This window comes from Agelaius tricolor, unplaced genomic scaffold (assembly GCF_023055355.1).
Source record: "Agelaius tricolor isolate 1412-34295 unplaced genomic scaffold, bAgeTri1.0.p SCAF_25, whole genome shotgun sequence".
Lineage (NCBI taxonomy): Eukaryota > Metazoa > Chordata > Aves > Passeriformes > Icteridae > Agelaius > Agelaius tricolor.
The window spans coordinates 8,494,183-8,508,950 of record NW_027269285.1 but is presented as its reverse complement, the minus strand read 5'-3'; the positions used below and the strand labels follow the sequence as shown (position 1 = coordinate 8,508,950).

Here is a 14,768-nt window from a genome sequence, read left to right as displayed (position 1 = left end):
CCATTTGTCTGATTTCCTCTGGAAGATCCCAGCAACCAGGATGGTGTGTGTGTGTATTTTGTCCCTGGCTGCTTCCTTCTGGAATCTGTGGCCTGCATTGTCCCAGAGGAACACAGGTCTGTATCTCTGTGATTTGTAGATGCAGTTGCAGGCATTTTTTGTAGCTGGGCACAGACACATTCAGAGCTTTCAACTGGCAGTGGAAGCAGATTTAAAATCCTCTTCAGCTTCATAAAATGCAATGCCTAGAGTCATCTGAACTGTGAGGCCATGAAGGAAAACCAGTTTTTTAAAGGCTTTTTAAAAACGAAGTAGAGATTTGATACTTTATGTTGGTTGCATTTCCTCTAAATGATTTTGACAAACTATGAATATGAATGCCTTGAATTTCAAGTTTTCCCTTTTGGGATATAGCAAAATTAAGACAGCCTTTCAGGAGTATGGCCATAGACAGAAGAAGAACAGACATGTCCAGGGCAAAAATACAGCCATCCCATGGGAATTAACAGAACAGAAAGGGCTTGGAAATCCTAGTTTTGGAAGCTTATCTCCAGACAAGGGATTTCTGCTACACGACAAACCCTAAAAAACTTAAATTACAACTGCAGAAGCTCTTCTTGCTCTGTAGTGAAGTCACTTGGAGTGGGGCTTGGCTGGCTGAGCTCTCTTCTTGGTCCCTTGAACACATGCCATGACTCAGTTTCACTGTGTAGAACAGAAAGGTTTCTCTTGATGGTCTTCATAAAGTTTATTTGAAATCTTTTGGTGAAAAGGGCCATAGTGACTAGGTGCGTTCACAGCAGAATCAGCGTGATCTGAAGTCAGAGGGACCCTTGTACAGAACCTGAACCAGTTTTATTGCCTAGGCCCTGTTTTATGAATACTCTGATGCTGAATTTGACTGCTGTTGGTCAGTGTGGTGTCAGAGATGCTCACGCTCCCTGGGGCATCCTGGAGCAATCCCATTTCTGGGCCTGGTTTGGAGGTCCAGTCCTTGCTACCTCAATTCAGGCCCTTGTGCTGAGGAGTGGGGCAAGAATGGGGACAAACAGGCTGCTCACCCTTCCAGCCGTTCACCCTTCCAGCACTACAACACACACAGAGCCAATTTTACATTATTGACAGCTCTGTATTACCTCTGTAACACTCACATGCAAAGTGAACGGGTTTTTCCCACGTTATTTTTGCCGCACAGTGAAACAGACAAGGATTTCCCATCTGCCACATGAAGGAATGAACAAGGTGCGATTTGAGTATTTCCCTGCTGTTAATGAAACTTCTAAAGTTCTCCTTCCTGCTAGTTTTGGGCTTGTGAAAGATCTTCCAGCAAGCTAAGCACAAAGAAAATTAAACAAACCAAAACAACACCCTTACAAACGTTGATTCTCGCTTTAATGCTTTATATTATTTTTTAGTGACCGCTGGAAGCCGCCGCTGAGGGCGGCTGGGGTGTGGGGCCGGGCGGGCGCCCTCAGGGGCGGGGCGGCCGCGGTGGCGGCGGCGCGGACTCCAAATCCCGGCATGCCGCGGGGCGCGGCGCATGCGCGCCGGGCCGGGCTTGAGTGGCAAGTTGTTTGTTCCAGCGAGCACCAGCTGCTCGGCACTCCGGGCTCCGCTGCTCCGCTCCGCGCCCCGCCGGCCTCCCCGCCGCTCCAACTTTTACACCCTCTGCTCCCTCATCCCCTGCTCCTGCCCCCGGAGCTGGGAAGGGACAGAAGGAAGCGGGGAGGGGAAAAAGAAAAAAAAAAAAAATAAGAAGGCACCGACAATAACAGCCCCCCCTCCCCCTCCCCATTCAAAAACACAACATAAACCCCAGGGATAGATGAACTACAAATGAGAAAGAGGAAAAGATGGAACTGCACATCCTAGAGCACAGGCTCAGAGTGGCCAGCATAGCCAAGGAGAGCATCCAGTTGTTTACCTATGGATTAATCAAACTTGCTTTCCTGTCCTCTAAGACGAGGTAGGTGCTGGGGATGGGGCAGCGGGGGAGGGGGTGTCCCCCTTGCGGGGGGACAGTGCTGGGGGCGGATCCCCCTCGCTACGAGGGGACTGGGTGCTGGCAGGGCACCCTCCCTCCCTCCGAGGGGCTGGAGTGGGGGGCACTGCCCTGCAAGTGAGCAGGGCAGCCTCCTTGGAAAGGGGGTGGTTTGGAAAGGGGGTGGGTTGATGGCTACTCTCCTCCTTGGGGGGGAAAAATAAATAAAGCAGAGTCCTGGGATGGAGGGGGGGGGGACAGCGTTGGGGTGGGGGTCACCCTCCTTGCTGCCAAGGGTGCTGGGGTGGGTGATGGCACCCTCCTGCAGTAACTCAGGCTGCTGGGTCAGGGGGGCACCCTCCTCGCCAGAGGACCGGGATTTTGGGGGGGTGATGAGAACACCTGCGTGTTCCCTACGCACACCCCCCATCCCAGGACGGGGAGCTGGTGCCGAGGATCAGCGCTGGAGTTCAGGGTGTCCCCGAGCAGCTCTGGGGCAGCCCCCGAGGCTCCTGCCCGCTGCCCGGCCGGGCCGGCCGATGAATGGGAGCAGGTGGGGGCCCGGCCGGGCCGGCCGCAGGCTCGGGGCGCCCGCCGGACAACAAAGGCAACAACAGCAGCCCGAGCAGCAGCAGCAGGAGTGTGCTGGGTTTTTTCCCCTCTCTCACTCTCTGTTTTTATTGGGTTTTGGGGTTTTTTGGGGTTTTTTTTTTTTGTTATTTTTTCCCCCCGGATTGTTGTTCCTCGCAGCGCTTACAAAAAGAGCGGCTCCTCCACAGGCGGGTTTGTTTAAAAGGAGCTTTTCCAGCGCTGCCAAATTGGGGGATGCATGCCCTGCACTTAAATATTGTGGTGTTAAGTCGTTTGGATTGTGAGAGCTTTCAGGAAAAAGAACATCACAGTGGAAGGCACTGTAAGAATTATTTTTTAAATTGTATTTATAAAAAAATACTGTGGCCAGTTTATTGGATGTACGTAAGGTGCTAGGCCTTTTGCACAAAACAACTTGAATTGCAATTGCAGATTCTTCTGTCTTCACATAGTTTGTTGACTTCACACTATTCAGAAAGAGGAATGGGAATGTAAATACCACAATTCAAACTCTTCTTGGTTTTCCTGCCTGATAATTAGTATTTCAGTTTTCTCCCCACATTCATTCTTGTATTAAGGTGGGAAATTTTCTTTGGCAGTAGGAAAATAATGAATAGATATTTAAGAAATAGAGAGCAAATTAATTTGTTTTATTTCAGACTGTAATTCAATGCTCTCTGTTTAAATGCTTACAGATGAATGGACCCATTTGTGGTGTAATTTGATTACAGCCCTTTATCTCAAACTTCATGCCTTGAAATTTCACTCTGATTTGGGGCTTGTCCCATTTGGCTTTCTACTAACATTGTTTGCAGTGTAAAGTATATCAGCACCTTGTTTACTGCTGTCCCTGAATACTCCATAGGGCATTAAAGGGTCCTCCGTCTTAAGCTTCTATTTTTATGTGTTGTTTCATTGTACTTGAAAGTTGCTGCTGATTTTTTGAAGGTCTTGTTTCTTCCTCTCCCATGCTTAGTATGTCACTTTTACTGTCAACAATGAAGTCTTTAATCTGTCACTCTTAACGCATAGACTGGAGTTTTCATGGGGCTTTTTCTATTTGTTTGGGATTTTTTTTTTAATTTTTATTTTTTAAACTTCAGGGATGGTCCTGTTGTCTTTTTGTTTTCCATTACATTTCACGTTTTCAATGTTAGAGAGCTGTGAAAGGGTCAGGGCAGTAAGATAACCCCTTTGGGGTTTGATACCTTGTCCAGCATTTGGGGTGCAGTACCTGAGAGTTTTGTATTATCTCTGGTTTCTGTGTTGTCTTTTAACATATACACCCTGAGTATCAATCTTTCCTTACCTTCCATGGAATCTCACTGACCAGGAACAGCAGATGTTTGTGGAATGATTTGTTGGCATGGGAAACTTCTCTTTATTTCCCTTTTGTTAATTTTGTTATTTTTGCAGCCAGTAGAGATGCAGGGGAAGCTTGTTTGTGTCATTCTTGAGACAACTGACAGCACTGAAACGCTTTCTCTTGAGTGCTTTTGCATGCCCTGTGGCAAACAAGGTCCCTGCCCCACAGATCTTCTCTGATCAACATCATGTGTACAGGAAAGATGAGGGTCTCTGGGAAATGTAACTCTATAGATTTATGACCACCCTGTTTCTCTCTACTCCTCCTTAAAAAAGTGAATATGCTCAAAAGTCAACAACTTTTTATAAGGGTGCAAGACAAATCTGCTGTCCCACACACCCCATGTGCAAAGAGCCCCTCAGGGGAGTGAAGGAGGGAGGTGGTCCACATCCCTGCTAATCTGTTCTAAGGAGATAGCAAAGATAACTGTTACTACATCACCTACATTTTTCCCAGTGAGACTTTAAACAGAGTTTCACTCGTGCTGCAAGGCTGCCAGTAAGAAATAATGATTTGTAGGCTAGATGTGATCCAAAGGGGTGACAATGACATCATCAGTATTCTTGTGTTAGTCATGCAAGAAACTAGGGTTTTTACACAGCCTCCTGTGAGAAGTGATTTGGAGGGTCTCTTTCATGTTGTCATACATCAGGGAAAAGGGCTGGAGCAGTTATTTTTTTAATCTTGCACATTTTTCATAATCCCCTTGGGAAGGAAAAGTAACAAATCTCCCTTTTTATTTGGCCTTTTGCCACACTCTCACACTCTTGCCCTTGTTCATGACACAAGTGTTTTAATTTAGCTTCTGTTACAATAGCAATATTTTCTGGTACAGGGAACAGCAGTTTTGAGACTATTCTGATGGCCAGAAGCAAGACAGCAGCTAACATGGTGAAGAGGTGAGACCAGCAGTGAATGAAATAGTGGGCTGGACTGAGCTAAAAGAAAAATACTCTTAATCACAACTTTAAGTTAGGCATGACTTATTTTATGCAAAGTTGCATTAAGAGAAGTCGTCTAGGAATAAATAATAGTGTAACTGCTAAGCAGTTACACTGAGCACTGTGCTCTTGGTGTTCTGCTTTTGTCAGTGCAGGCCTACTGATTTCAGCAGGCTCTGCCAGGCACCCCAGTGGAGGAGTGATCCATGTCGTTTTTAGTGGCATGCTGAAGATTTGCATGTGTCTAATGTTTTTGCTGTTGCTGTCATCAGCATTCTGGTGTTTTATTGATGGTGTTGGTTAGGGCATGGTGCTAATAGCACCAGGGTTGGGGATTCAGCCCTCATGCTAACCACTCACCTAAGAGTTAGGTGAGTCCCTTCCAGCTCAGCATATTGTGTTTCTGTGTCTGGCTTGAATGTTCCTTGGTGCCAAGGGTTCTCACCTATTCAGAAGCTGTGCACTGTGTTTGTGCATGTAAAGATAAAAATTGTGTGTGGCTTCACCATTGCATTACTTTTCTTTTGTATGTGCCTCTTTAAATGCTGGTTCTCTGGGGCAGAGAGCTGTGCTCATCTGAAAACTCCTGCCTTCATCTCCCTGTGTGCTGCAAAACGAGCAGCTTCCCTCACACAGAGTTGTGTCTCTGCTTCCTTGGTTAAACTGTCTCATGGTGCTGGGAGAGGTGCCACAAGTAACCTGCTGGAGGACTTGATACAAATACTGTTCTGCTACATTCCTGTCTTGATTTTTTTTTTTTTCTCCCCCTAATTGCAAAATACATTATAACTGCATCCAGCAAGGAAAAGTGCTGGATTCTGCACCTGGTTTGGGGCGGCCCTGGGTGTGGGTACAGCCTGGGGAAGGAGATGCTGGACAGCAGCACCTCACAAAGGGACCTGGGGGTCCTGCTCGGTGGCCAGAGGGACCAGAGCCAGCAGGGCCATCCCTGTCCTGGGGCTCCAGGCCCAGCAGGCCCAGTGGGGCCAGGGAGGGATTGTCCTGCTCTGCCCTGGGGGCCTCACCTCGAGTGCTGTGGGCAGGTTTGGGCAGCACAGTGTGAGGGAGAAATTCAACTGTTCCAGAGAGTGCAAAGGAGGCCACGGGGACAGCGAGGCCGTGAGGGGAGGCCGTGTGAGGAGCTCTGAGGGCCCTGGGGCTGGGCAGCCGGGGAAGAGGAGACTGAGGGGACTCATTGCAGCCTGCAGCTCCCTGGTGAGGGGAAGAGGAGGGGCAGACACTGATCCCTGCTTGGTGTGGCACTGATGGCACCTGAGGGATGGCCTGGAGCTGTGGCAGGGGGGTTAAGGTTGGATGTTAGAAAGAGGTTCTTCCCCCAGAAGATGATACTGGTTGGAATAGCAATGATTATAGTGGCAGATGTAAAGTGTGCTCGGGTGTTAGCATCTATTCCTACTGTGAATATGTGGGGAGCTCAGAGGATAAAGGCCAGGAACCCCATGGACAGTATAGCTCATACTATTCCTTTGTAGCCTAATGGTTCTTTTTTCCTTGTGTAGTAAGTTATGACATGAGAGATGATTCCAAATCCTGGCAGGATTAAGATGTAGACTTCTGGATGACCAAAGAATCAAAAAAGGTGTTGGTATAGAACTGGGTCTCCTCCTCCTGTAGGGTTGAAGAACGTGGTGTTGAGGTTGCAGTCTGTAAGGAGTGTTGTGATTCCTGCAGCAAGGACTGGAAAGGACAGGAGTAGGAGCACTGTGGTGATTAGGACTGATCAGACAAATAGTGGGGTTTGGGTGGCTGGGCACTGAACAGGCTGCCCAGGGCAGTGCTCACAGCACCAAGGCTGGCAGAGCTCCAGGAGTGTTTGGACAATGCTCAGGCACATGGTGTGATCCTTAGGGATGTCCTGTGCTGGGCCAGGAGTTGGACTCAGTGATCCTTGTGGGTCCCTTCCAATTCAGCAAATTCTGGGATTCCTTTTAGTGCATAGGAGTTAAATCTGCGTGCAGGACAGTTTGGGATAATGCATGCATTGAGCCACCAGTGCATGCAATAGATGCTTGGAAGGTGAGTCTACCCTTGTCTTTGGAGAGTATATAAAAATATATGGAGAGTCCAGGAAAATAAAGTGGGGTCTGGGTTCTTCCAAGCACTGGGTCTGTCTCATGTAATTCTGGGTAATGCTTTAGTAGACCCCTGAACATCTGGAGTCAATGCTAACAAGTTATTTTTCCTGTCTATTCCAGTACCTAATCTAAAGATTTGGTGGTAAGCAGTGAAGTGGTTGAGGGAGAAAGGTATTATTTAAATTGTAAAGCTATTAAATTATAAATAGAATAAAGTTGAGCAGTTAGTTTGTTCACAGGGCTGTGTTTAAATGACCTAATTGTAGGTCATGTGTCAATTGTAGGTCATCACAAATTTTAAAATCTCTGAGGGCTTTTTGATACTCTTTGGTTTGAGATGATCATGATTTCTCAATGCTGAAGAGAAGGAACAAGTTCTGCATGTTTAAAGGATGAGACCTTGGACACCTGAAATGTTTAAATGCAGCCATTCCAAAAGCATCTGTCACTCTGGGTTCTTTTTCAAGGTGCTCCAGGGTGTACATTGGTGACTTGACACAGAATTACAGACACTTTGCAAGCTTACAGGTTTGGCACTACACACAGATGGCTGTCCATGTGAATGGGATGATTCCCAGAGGAGCTAGATGGGATGTAGTGATCCCACTACAATGGGATGCTTGGAGGCAGAAGGTATTCCTAGTGTGGAGAGGTCCTTAAAAACATTCAATCCAGTAAAAATGTAGCAAGAAGTGAATGGTGATAAAATGTACAGAATAAGTTGGATTTTCTTTGGGCTTTGAGCAAAAAATAAAACTAGGTTTGTTGTCTTTAAGTTTTCGGTGGTATTTTTGGTAATCTGTCCATTTTGCTTAGTAATAATTGACACCTCTACTTATGAACAGTGTGCTGTTGCTATTAATATAAGTGTTTCTCATTCCCTGATCACTTGTTTACTGTATAGGTGTCCTGAAATTGGAGATACTGTAATAAAAAGTCTATTTTGGACTTCAGAATATAATAGGACAAACAAGTGCTTAAAATGTATCTGTGCATCATTTGAGGACATTGAGATCAGCAGTCTGTTTCCTTTGGTATGAACTCAGACAAACACATGTTGTTTATGCCCTTATATGAGAAACAGATCGTCCTGCAACACTGCATGATTATCTGGCAAAGCCAAGTTACTCCTATCATTAAAACCTTTTTTTTTTTGGTCTCTCATGGCTTCTGCCATCCTGTGCATCCCAGGAAGACCACTGAGTAAAGGCTGCATTTAAAGCATTTATAAGATGGTATCCACTCATCTAAAACGTGTTGCTCGTGTTTCCTTTTGTTGTGGCAAAAAACTCCCAAATGCCTTGAATATTTTATTTTCTGGTTATGTGTATATGTGTGTGATATCTGAGGTGTGGGGACTTCTCTTTCAGTGTGATTTGGTGACCATCTGTTACAGGAGGAGTGAGTGCTGATGTCCAGACACCACAGGAGGCTGCAGTGATGGGAAGCCTCGTGGCTAAAGCTGCCTGCCTGCCCTTCCCCAGAGCACTCTGCTGCCCTGTGTGTGTCACCATGGGCATTTATGGTGCTGAACTTGCTGCTGGGTGTTCAGGATGAGTAGAGCCAGTGAGAATCAGCTAACTGAGTAGGTGGAGAGAACAGAATTTGCTTGTTTGGGCTAAGGAAGTATATAAGCTCTTTAATTGTGGATGTCATCAGTTTGTGTTCAAGGCTGCTGGGCTGTGAGAGCATTCTGCAGTGTTTGAACATGTTTAAACCTTGGAAGGAACAGGATTCCTTCCTGATGGTCTCTTACTATTTATCTACAAATGTTATTTTTTCCCTTTATCTTCTGCTTCTGGCATGTGGCTTACCAGTGGGGCACTGCCTGATTTTCTCTTTCTTTGCCTGGCAGTTCTGTCATGCAGTAGGTCCTCAGCCTACCATGTGGTCCCATCAGGCTGAGGCTGATGCCAAGTCAGAAACTGTCAGGAGCACTTAGAAACTAAATGAGATTCAAAAGGTGGAATGGAAGTACTAGATCAAACCTAGAGTGTAATGCTGGGCAGCACTGTGTGCTGGAGAAATGTTGATTTAGATATTGTACTTTTAAAAGAAATAGATATTTGCCTGTAATTTGTAGTGGGATAGTTGTTTGTCCTTATTTCCCATGTTTCAGTTCATTGGGAAAGCTGTCACATAGATGAGATGCATCACCTGTGGATGAGGTACAACATCAGTTATGTTAAAAAAAAAACATCAATGGTGCCTGCTCATGTTGAGCTGAGAAATAGAAAAGATGAAAAAAATACTCCTCTTTTGCCATGTAACTCATTAAAGATCCCCTCAGATGAATGGTTTTTTTATTACTTTGAGGTGAAAGCCAGTATTTAAATTAAAAATGTGGCTTTTATCAGTTAGATGGCTCTTCCTGCAAGCTGGTACTGGTGTGCTTCAGCAGTAGAGCCAGTGCAGGTCTGTTATGGGAAAGTATGAATACTGTGCATTTGTCATCTCGAAGTAACAGCTGAATTGTTCATTAACACAATAGTTTGAATCCACAGTCTACTCCTCTACTGAATTATAACTTAAATTATAATAAATAACTTATCTCTATTTGATAGCTGAATTCTTTGGCAATGCCTTGGTCATTTTCTATAAACATGTCTTTCCATTGATTTTATTTTTAATTCTGTTCAGCACACCATCTCATTTATCCAATACACATCTTCTTAGTCATCCTGCACGTTAGAGTTTTAATATATTTGGATAAAACCTCCAATTTCTTTTCTCACCAAAACCAGTATAGATTTATTCTTTTGTTTACTGCCAACTAAAGAGTAAACTCCAGCTCTGATCTGCTGGTAACTGAAGGCTGGTAAAGGAAGACTTATCCAACAGGAATGTGAGGAAATATTTCCATTCATTGTAGCTCAGAATCAGCAGAGTAGAGCCTCTGAGCTGCTGTTAGCATTTCAAAGTTAAAAGATCTCTTCTCCCCACCTTCAACTCATCCGAGTTTTGTGTAGATCTGATATATTTGTTAAGAAAGAAAACAACAGGCAAAAATGTTCTGTTATGGCACAAAAGTAATGAAGACTGATTAAGCCAGTTCCATTACTATACAAGCCCTTGTTAGTCCCAGATGTAGTACACAAAGTTTTACTGTGCTGGCCATTGAAACAGAGAATCTGATCTCATTTTTGTGATCTGATCCATAATAAACATCAAATACTGGTTATTAATGTTTTATTTTCACATCCAAAGAAATGCAGTGTACGCCTAAACTTTTTCACCAACCAGAACAACCTTACTTTGGTCTGTTAAGTGTGGCTTACTAAAGATTAAAATAAAAAGCCTACTTCTGATCTGCAGCCTGCTTTAGGAAGCTGCCAGCAGTAATACCAGAGATACCAGCTCTGCCAGCAGATACCAGAGCTGCTGTTTAGCACAGAGTTGGCATGTGGAAGAGAGGAAGGGCAAGTTTACTTGGTGGCAGAAAACCATCCACTCATCCTTTGGGGACCTCTGAGGTATGCTTTTGTGGGAATGCCTGGGTAGGCAAAGTCATTTTTTTGAAATTTTGTGGTCTGGTTATTGTTTGGTAATGTGATGGAATAAATGTTTTTAAGATACTTGTGCTACTTATTGGCCCATAATTGTAGAGAGATGTAGGCTGTTGTTGATGCTAAGTTGTCCTTGACCCACATTTTTTCAATACAAATTGTTTATAAAGTAGGAACCAAAGCCTCTCAGGAGTGTGAATGTGTGTTTGGCTGAGATGTAACTGTAAAGGAGAAGTTCATCTCTTCCTGTGAAGTTTTAGTGTTCTTCTTAAAGAGGATACTAGAGATGGCATAAGGTGTGCCTGTTTAGGAGTAAAATGCAACCTTTAAGTCTTATGCAAAGTATTCAAAGAGATTAATTTTAAAAGTTGATGCTGGGGGAATTTCTGAACCTGAGAGGAGAAAATTTACAAGTTTCAACATGGGTGGAACAGTTAAAAATGTATGTGTGACTCTCCCTGACTTTTTCTGTTCAGACTTTTTAAGAATGTTACATGAAGAGAATCTGGGTAATGATATGCACTGGTTTTAGCAATATCTGAATATTTATCCTAGTTCTGTGATTAAAGATCAGTATTCAGCCCTTTTTTATGCCATGCATGTTTTTACAGGGTGAGTTGGTGGAAGTTGATAAGTCTGAGACCTTGACTGAAATGGCCCATGTTAATCTTGCTTAACACTTGTAGTTTTTATTTCTTTTCCTAAAGAAAGATTGACTCTTTTCCCTTGATAACCTCTAAGGCACTCACTTGCAAATAAATGTATTCTTGGCAGGAATAAAAAAAGGTAGCTCTTAATATTGAGAAGGATATACTCTGCATGCATCTAAGCAACTGTATACATTTACATAGATTTACTTAGTCTTTATTTTTGTGCTTTTTTGAAAATGATGGATGACTTATCATGATTAGTCTTTCAGTTGTGATCTTTTTCAAGCTGCTTTTGGGTGGGAATTGGAGTTTGTAACACGGAAAGCAAACATTTTCATTTGCTCTTTTTAAACTACTCCACAGTATTAAATGTGCTAAGTATTTAGGGAAAAAAATCTCAGCTTATTTTGTGGTTATAACTAAGCAGTGTAACATGACCTGTACTAAACAAATGAAGCCAGTGGTGAATTGAGCCTGTGCTTGGCAAGACATTGGAGCTGGGAGGGCTCAGCCTTCCACACCTACTTCTTATTTGCAGGCTGGAAGAAGAAAACCAAATTTATTTGCCTTTTTAGAAAAGTCCCTAATTTGTTTCCCAACCTGGAATTAACTAGTGATCATTTTAAACTAAACTGAGTAATTTGAAATGAGGAAAACATTCACCCATCTTGTGGAAGATAATATGCTGTCAAAATCTGGTGTATTGGATAAGTGGACTGGTTACAGTGGCTTTGTCAGTGATTTCTCCTCAACTGATGTGTTCAATTTGCTTTGGAGTTTGGAGCAGCAAACATATTTTGATAAATGTTGTTTAAATTATCTCACACCTAAGATAATATTGTCTTTGCAGAAATTTTTGGATTTCAGGTATCTTTATATCAGATGAGCTAATGTTAAAATAAAATTGCTCTTAGTTGTTTGCATATTCAAACTACTTGGTTGCAGAAGGGTGGTGTTTCACTTTCACTGCAGATTACAGGCAGTTTATGATGTACTGAGATGATGTGGTGTGAGTTGCATGCTATTACCCATTTGGCATTTTTGTAAACCAAGCAGAGTTTTGTTGTGTGTAGTTTGTTTGCATCTGCTGAGCCAGTGAGGTGTGAAACCACACACTTGTGGCTCAGCCTCTCTTGAGTTTCCTGCAGGTGAGTCTGGTTTGGGGATGGTTTTCTGCTGTGAGTGGTGGGTCTGTGTGCTTTGCAATGGTTCCATCTCACAAATTGACATAGATTATGTTTGTTAAGAGATTTTTCTTCAGGTAAAATGCCAGCAATGTAGAGTGATTATAGCAATTTTTTTGCAAATGAAATCAATACTTCATTATGGAAAATAAAATGGATGAAGTAGCTGCATTGCAGACAAGGTACAGATGTGCAGAACAACTGGAATCCTAAGGAACAAAGCATCATTTTTAGCACAAATTTTGTTTTTCAGTGATTGCTTTCTTGTCAGTACTCCTGCCATACTGTGCAACAATATTTTGATGACTGCCAGAAACTACTTTGCTACACCAGCTTGATGTTGGCTAAACACAGAAAAGTAAGCAAGGATTTGGTTTGACCAGAGCAGGTTTTATGGTTTAATGGGGAGAAGGATGGAGGGAGGTGATAAAGGCCAGAGCAGGCCTTGTGAATGAGCATGGATGGCTCATGACTGCCTGGGAGCCTCATGTGGGTTAATGCAGCTGTGGAGCCTCAAGCTTTTTGTGCAGTTTTCAGCCCAGACCTGGTACATTGCCACAAACTTAGAAAACAGCAAATCTGCACAGAATGAGTGAGGTCAAGAAGGATCTCTGAAGATCAGGTAGCCCAACCCCCCAGCTCAAGGCAGAGGCTGCTCAAGCAGCTTGCTCAGGATTTTGTCCATTGGGATCTTGTGCTTAAAGCCATGCATGGAGCTTTGCTCTCTGCTGTGTTAACATGTTGTTGACCTCATTCCCATTGTAATGCTTTGCTCCATTTGGCATTACTTTGACACAGCATTATAATGTGTGATTTAATGTCTCATCTCAGCATGACAAAGTGTTTTTTAAACTTTGAAGTGAAACTGTGCAGCCTCTTGGTTATGGAGAGAACTGTTGGTATGAATGAGACTGTTTAATGCAGTAGTTCATTGGTGCTTTGTGAGCATTTCAGATGAAACTGCTTATTGCCTTTAAACTGAGAAAAACTAGCTGAAACAAACTAGATGCCAAAAAATTCCATAGTTTGGTAAGAGCAGAGCTTGTCTTGGGAAAGGGCATGCACTCACTTCTGTGCTGGTGCAGACAACTTAATTACAATTTGTAATGATGTGGGATAGATGCACAAGGCTCATGAAGCTACTGCTGCCCAAGCCCTCTACATAGAAGTTTCATTTGTGTCCTTGAGCTAAGTAAGGGAAAGTATTAGAATGACATGAACTCCAGATGTGACTCAGTTTGACTTGAAGTGCAGTATTGTGTGCTGCATGCCCTGCAGTAAATGTGGTGCTTTGGTTATTATGCACTTTCTGAAATTCCACTGGAAGAGTGGTCATGTGATGGAGCCTCACTGCAGGGAAGAGTTTTCTCTGTACTCTTCCTATTGCTATCAAGTTACTCCAAGCATGTCTGAGTGGTTCTTACAATTCCTTACAATGCATGCAGTCCTGTACATGCAATCATGCTGTTGACTTTATGCCTTATCCCATTACCCATCCCAGTGCTGTGTACCAGGGGCTGCTGAGGTTTGATCCCAGTTTGTCTGTTTGTAGGGAAAGCCTCATGGCTGAGGAAGGGTAAGTTTATAAGGCAAGGGTTTGCATGGAATCACTGAGCTATCCCCTGGTAGCTCTTATGCTGTGACAGGCCACAAGTACTTCTTGTTTGCACAGGAGTGTGAAATCAGGCCAGAATGATTAATGTAAATGTAAATTTATGTGTTCTGTACCCGTTTGAATGGCTTTGTTCATTCACATGGTGTTTGAATTGTAATTTTAGGCAATGATTTAAATATGAAGTAGTCCTGAAACAATACAGTTGCCTATTGGCTTTTAATGATCATGTGAAGCAGTGTGTTTTGAATGGATATCTCATTATAAAGGTGATAACGACCTAATAATTGATGGCAGGAAAAAAAAAAAAAAGAACCAAGCCAGAAATGCTAAATAACATGTGTGTGTGTGAATTATATGCTTCATGTAAAATTTGTGTCCAAGATGTCCATGAGCATACATTTGAAATTAATTTTCTTCTATGTTTACAGAAGCATTGAGGCTTAAAGCTGGTACATAATTGGCTGTTAATCTATTTTTATAGCCTTCCATGGCAAGTTACTGCTGTTTATCTCTTTTTGAGATTTCCTACTACCATAACCATGTGCTTTTCTTAGAGATGAGTGGATGGCCACTCTACATAAAATCTATCATAAAGATAGGATCTGCCTTTAGGTGCAGCCTCTCTTGGCTGGATAACTTAGGGTGTACTTGGAGCATCACAGCAAAGCAGCTGATGAAATTCCTGTCTCTGATTCAACAGTTTCCATCTCCAGTGTTTTGGAAGTTGCTGTTAACTTGTTGTGTGTGTTCCAAGTTCAGGAGAGAAAAAACCCCAAACATCACCCCCTACACTTTGAAGCCACCTCATTTTGTTTATGTTTATGGTACAGACTCACAG

At 43.3% G+C, this 14,768-nt stretch overlaps 1 protein-coding gene across 1 annotated transcript in view; it reads left to right on the top strand.

Annotated features, from left to right (window-relative positions):
- The first annotated feature begins 1,549 nt into the window (after positions 1-1,549).
- Positions 1,550-14,768, top strand: part of CASTOR2 (cytosolic arginine sensor for mTORC1 subunit 2) — a 124,081-nt gene continuing 110,862 nt past the window's right edge. Inside the window, exon 1 of the mRNA XM_071447686.1 lies at positions 1,550-1,966. Within this exon, the coding sequence (XP_071303787.1) occupies positions 1,854-1,966 (113 nt within the window). The 5' untranslated portion in view covers positions 1,550-1,853. The remainder of the gene's footprint in view (positions 1,967-14,768) is intronic.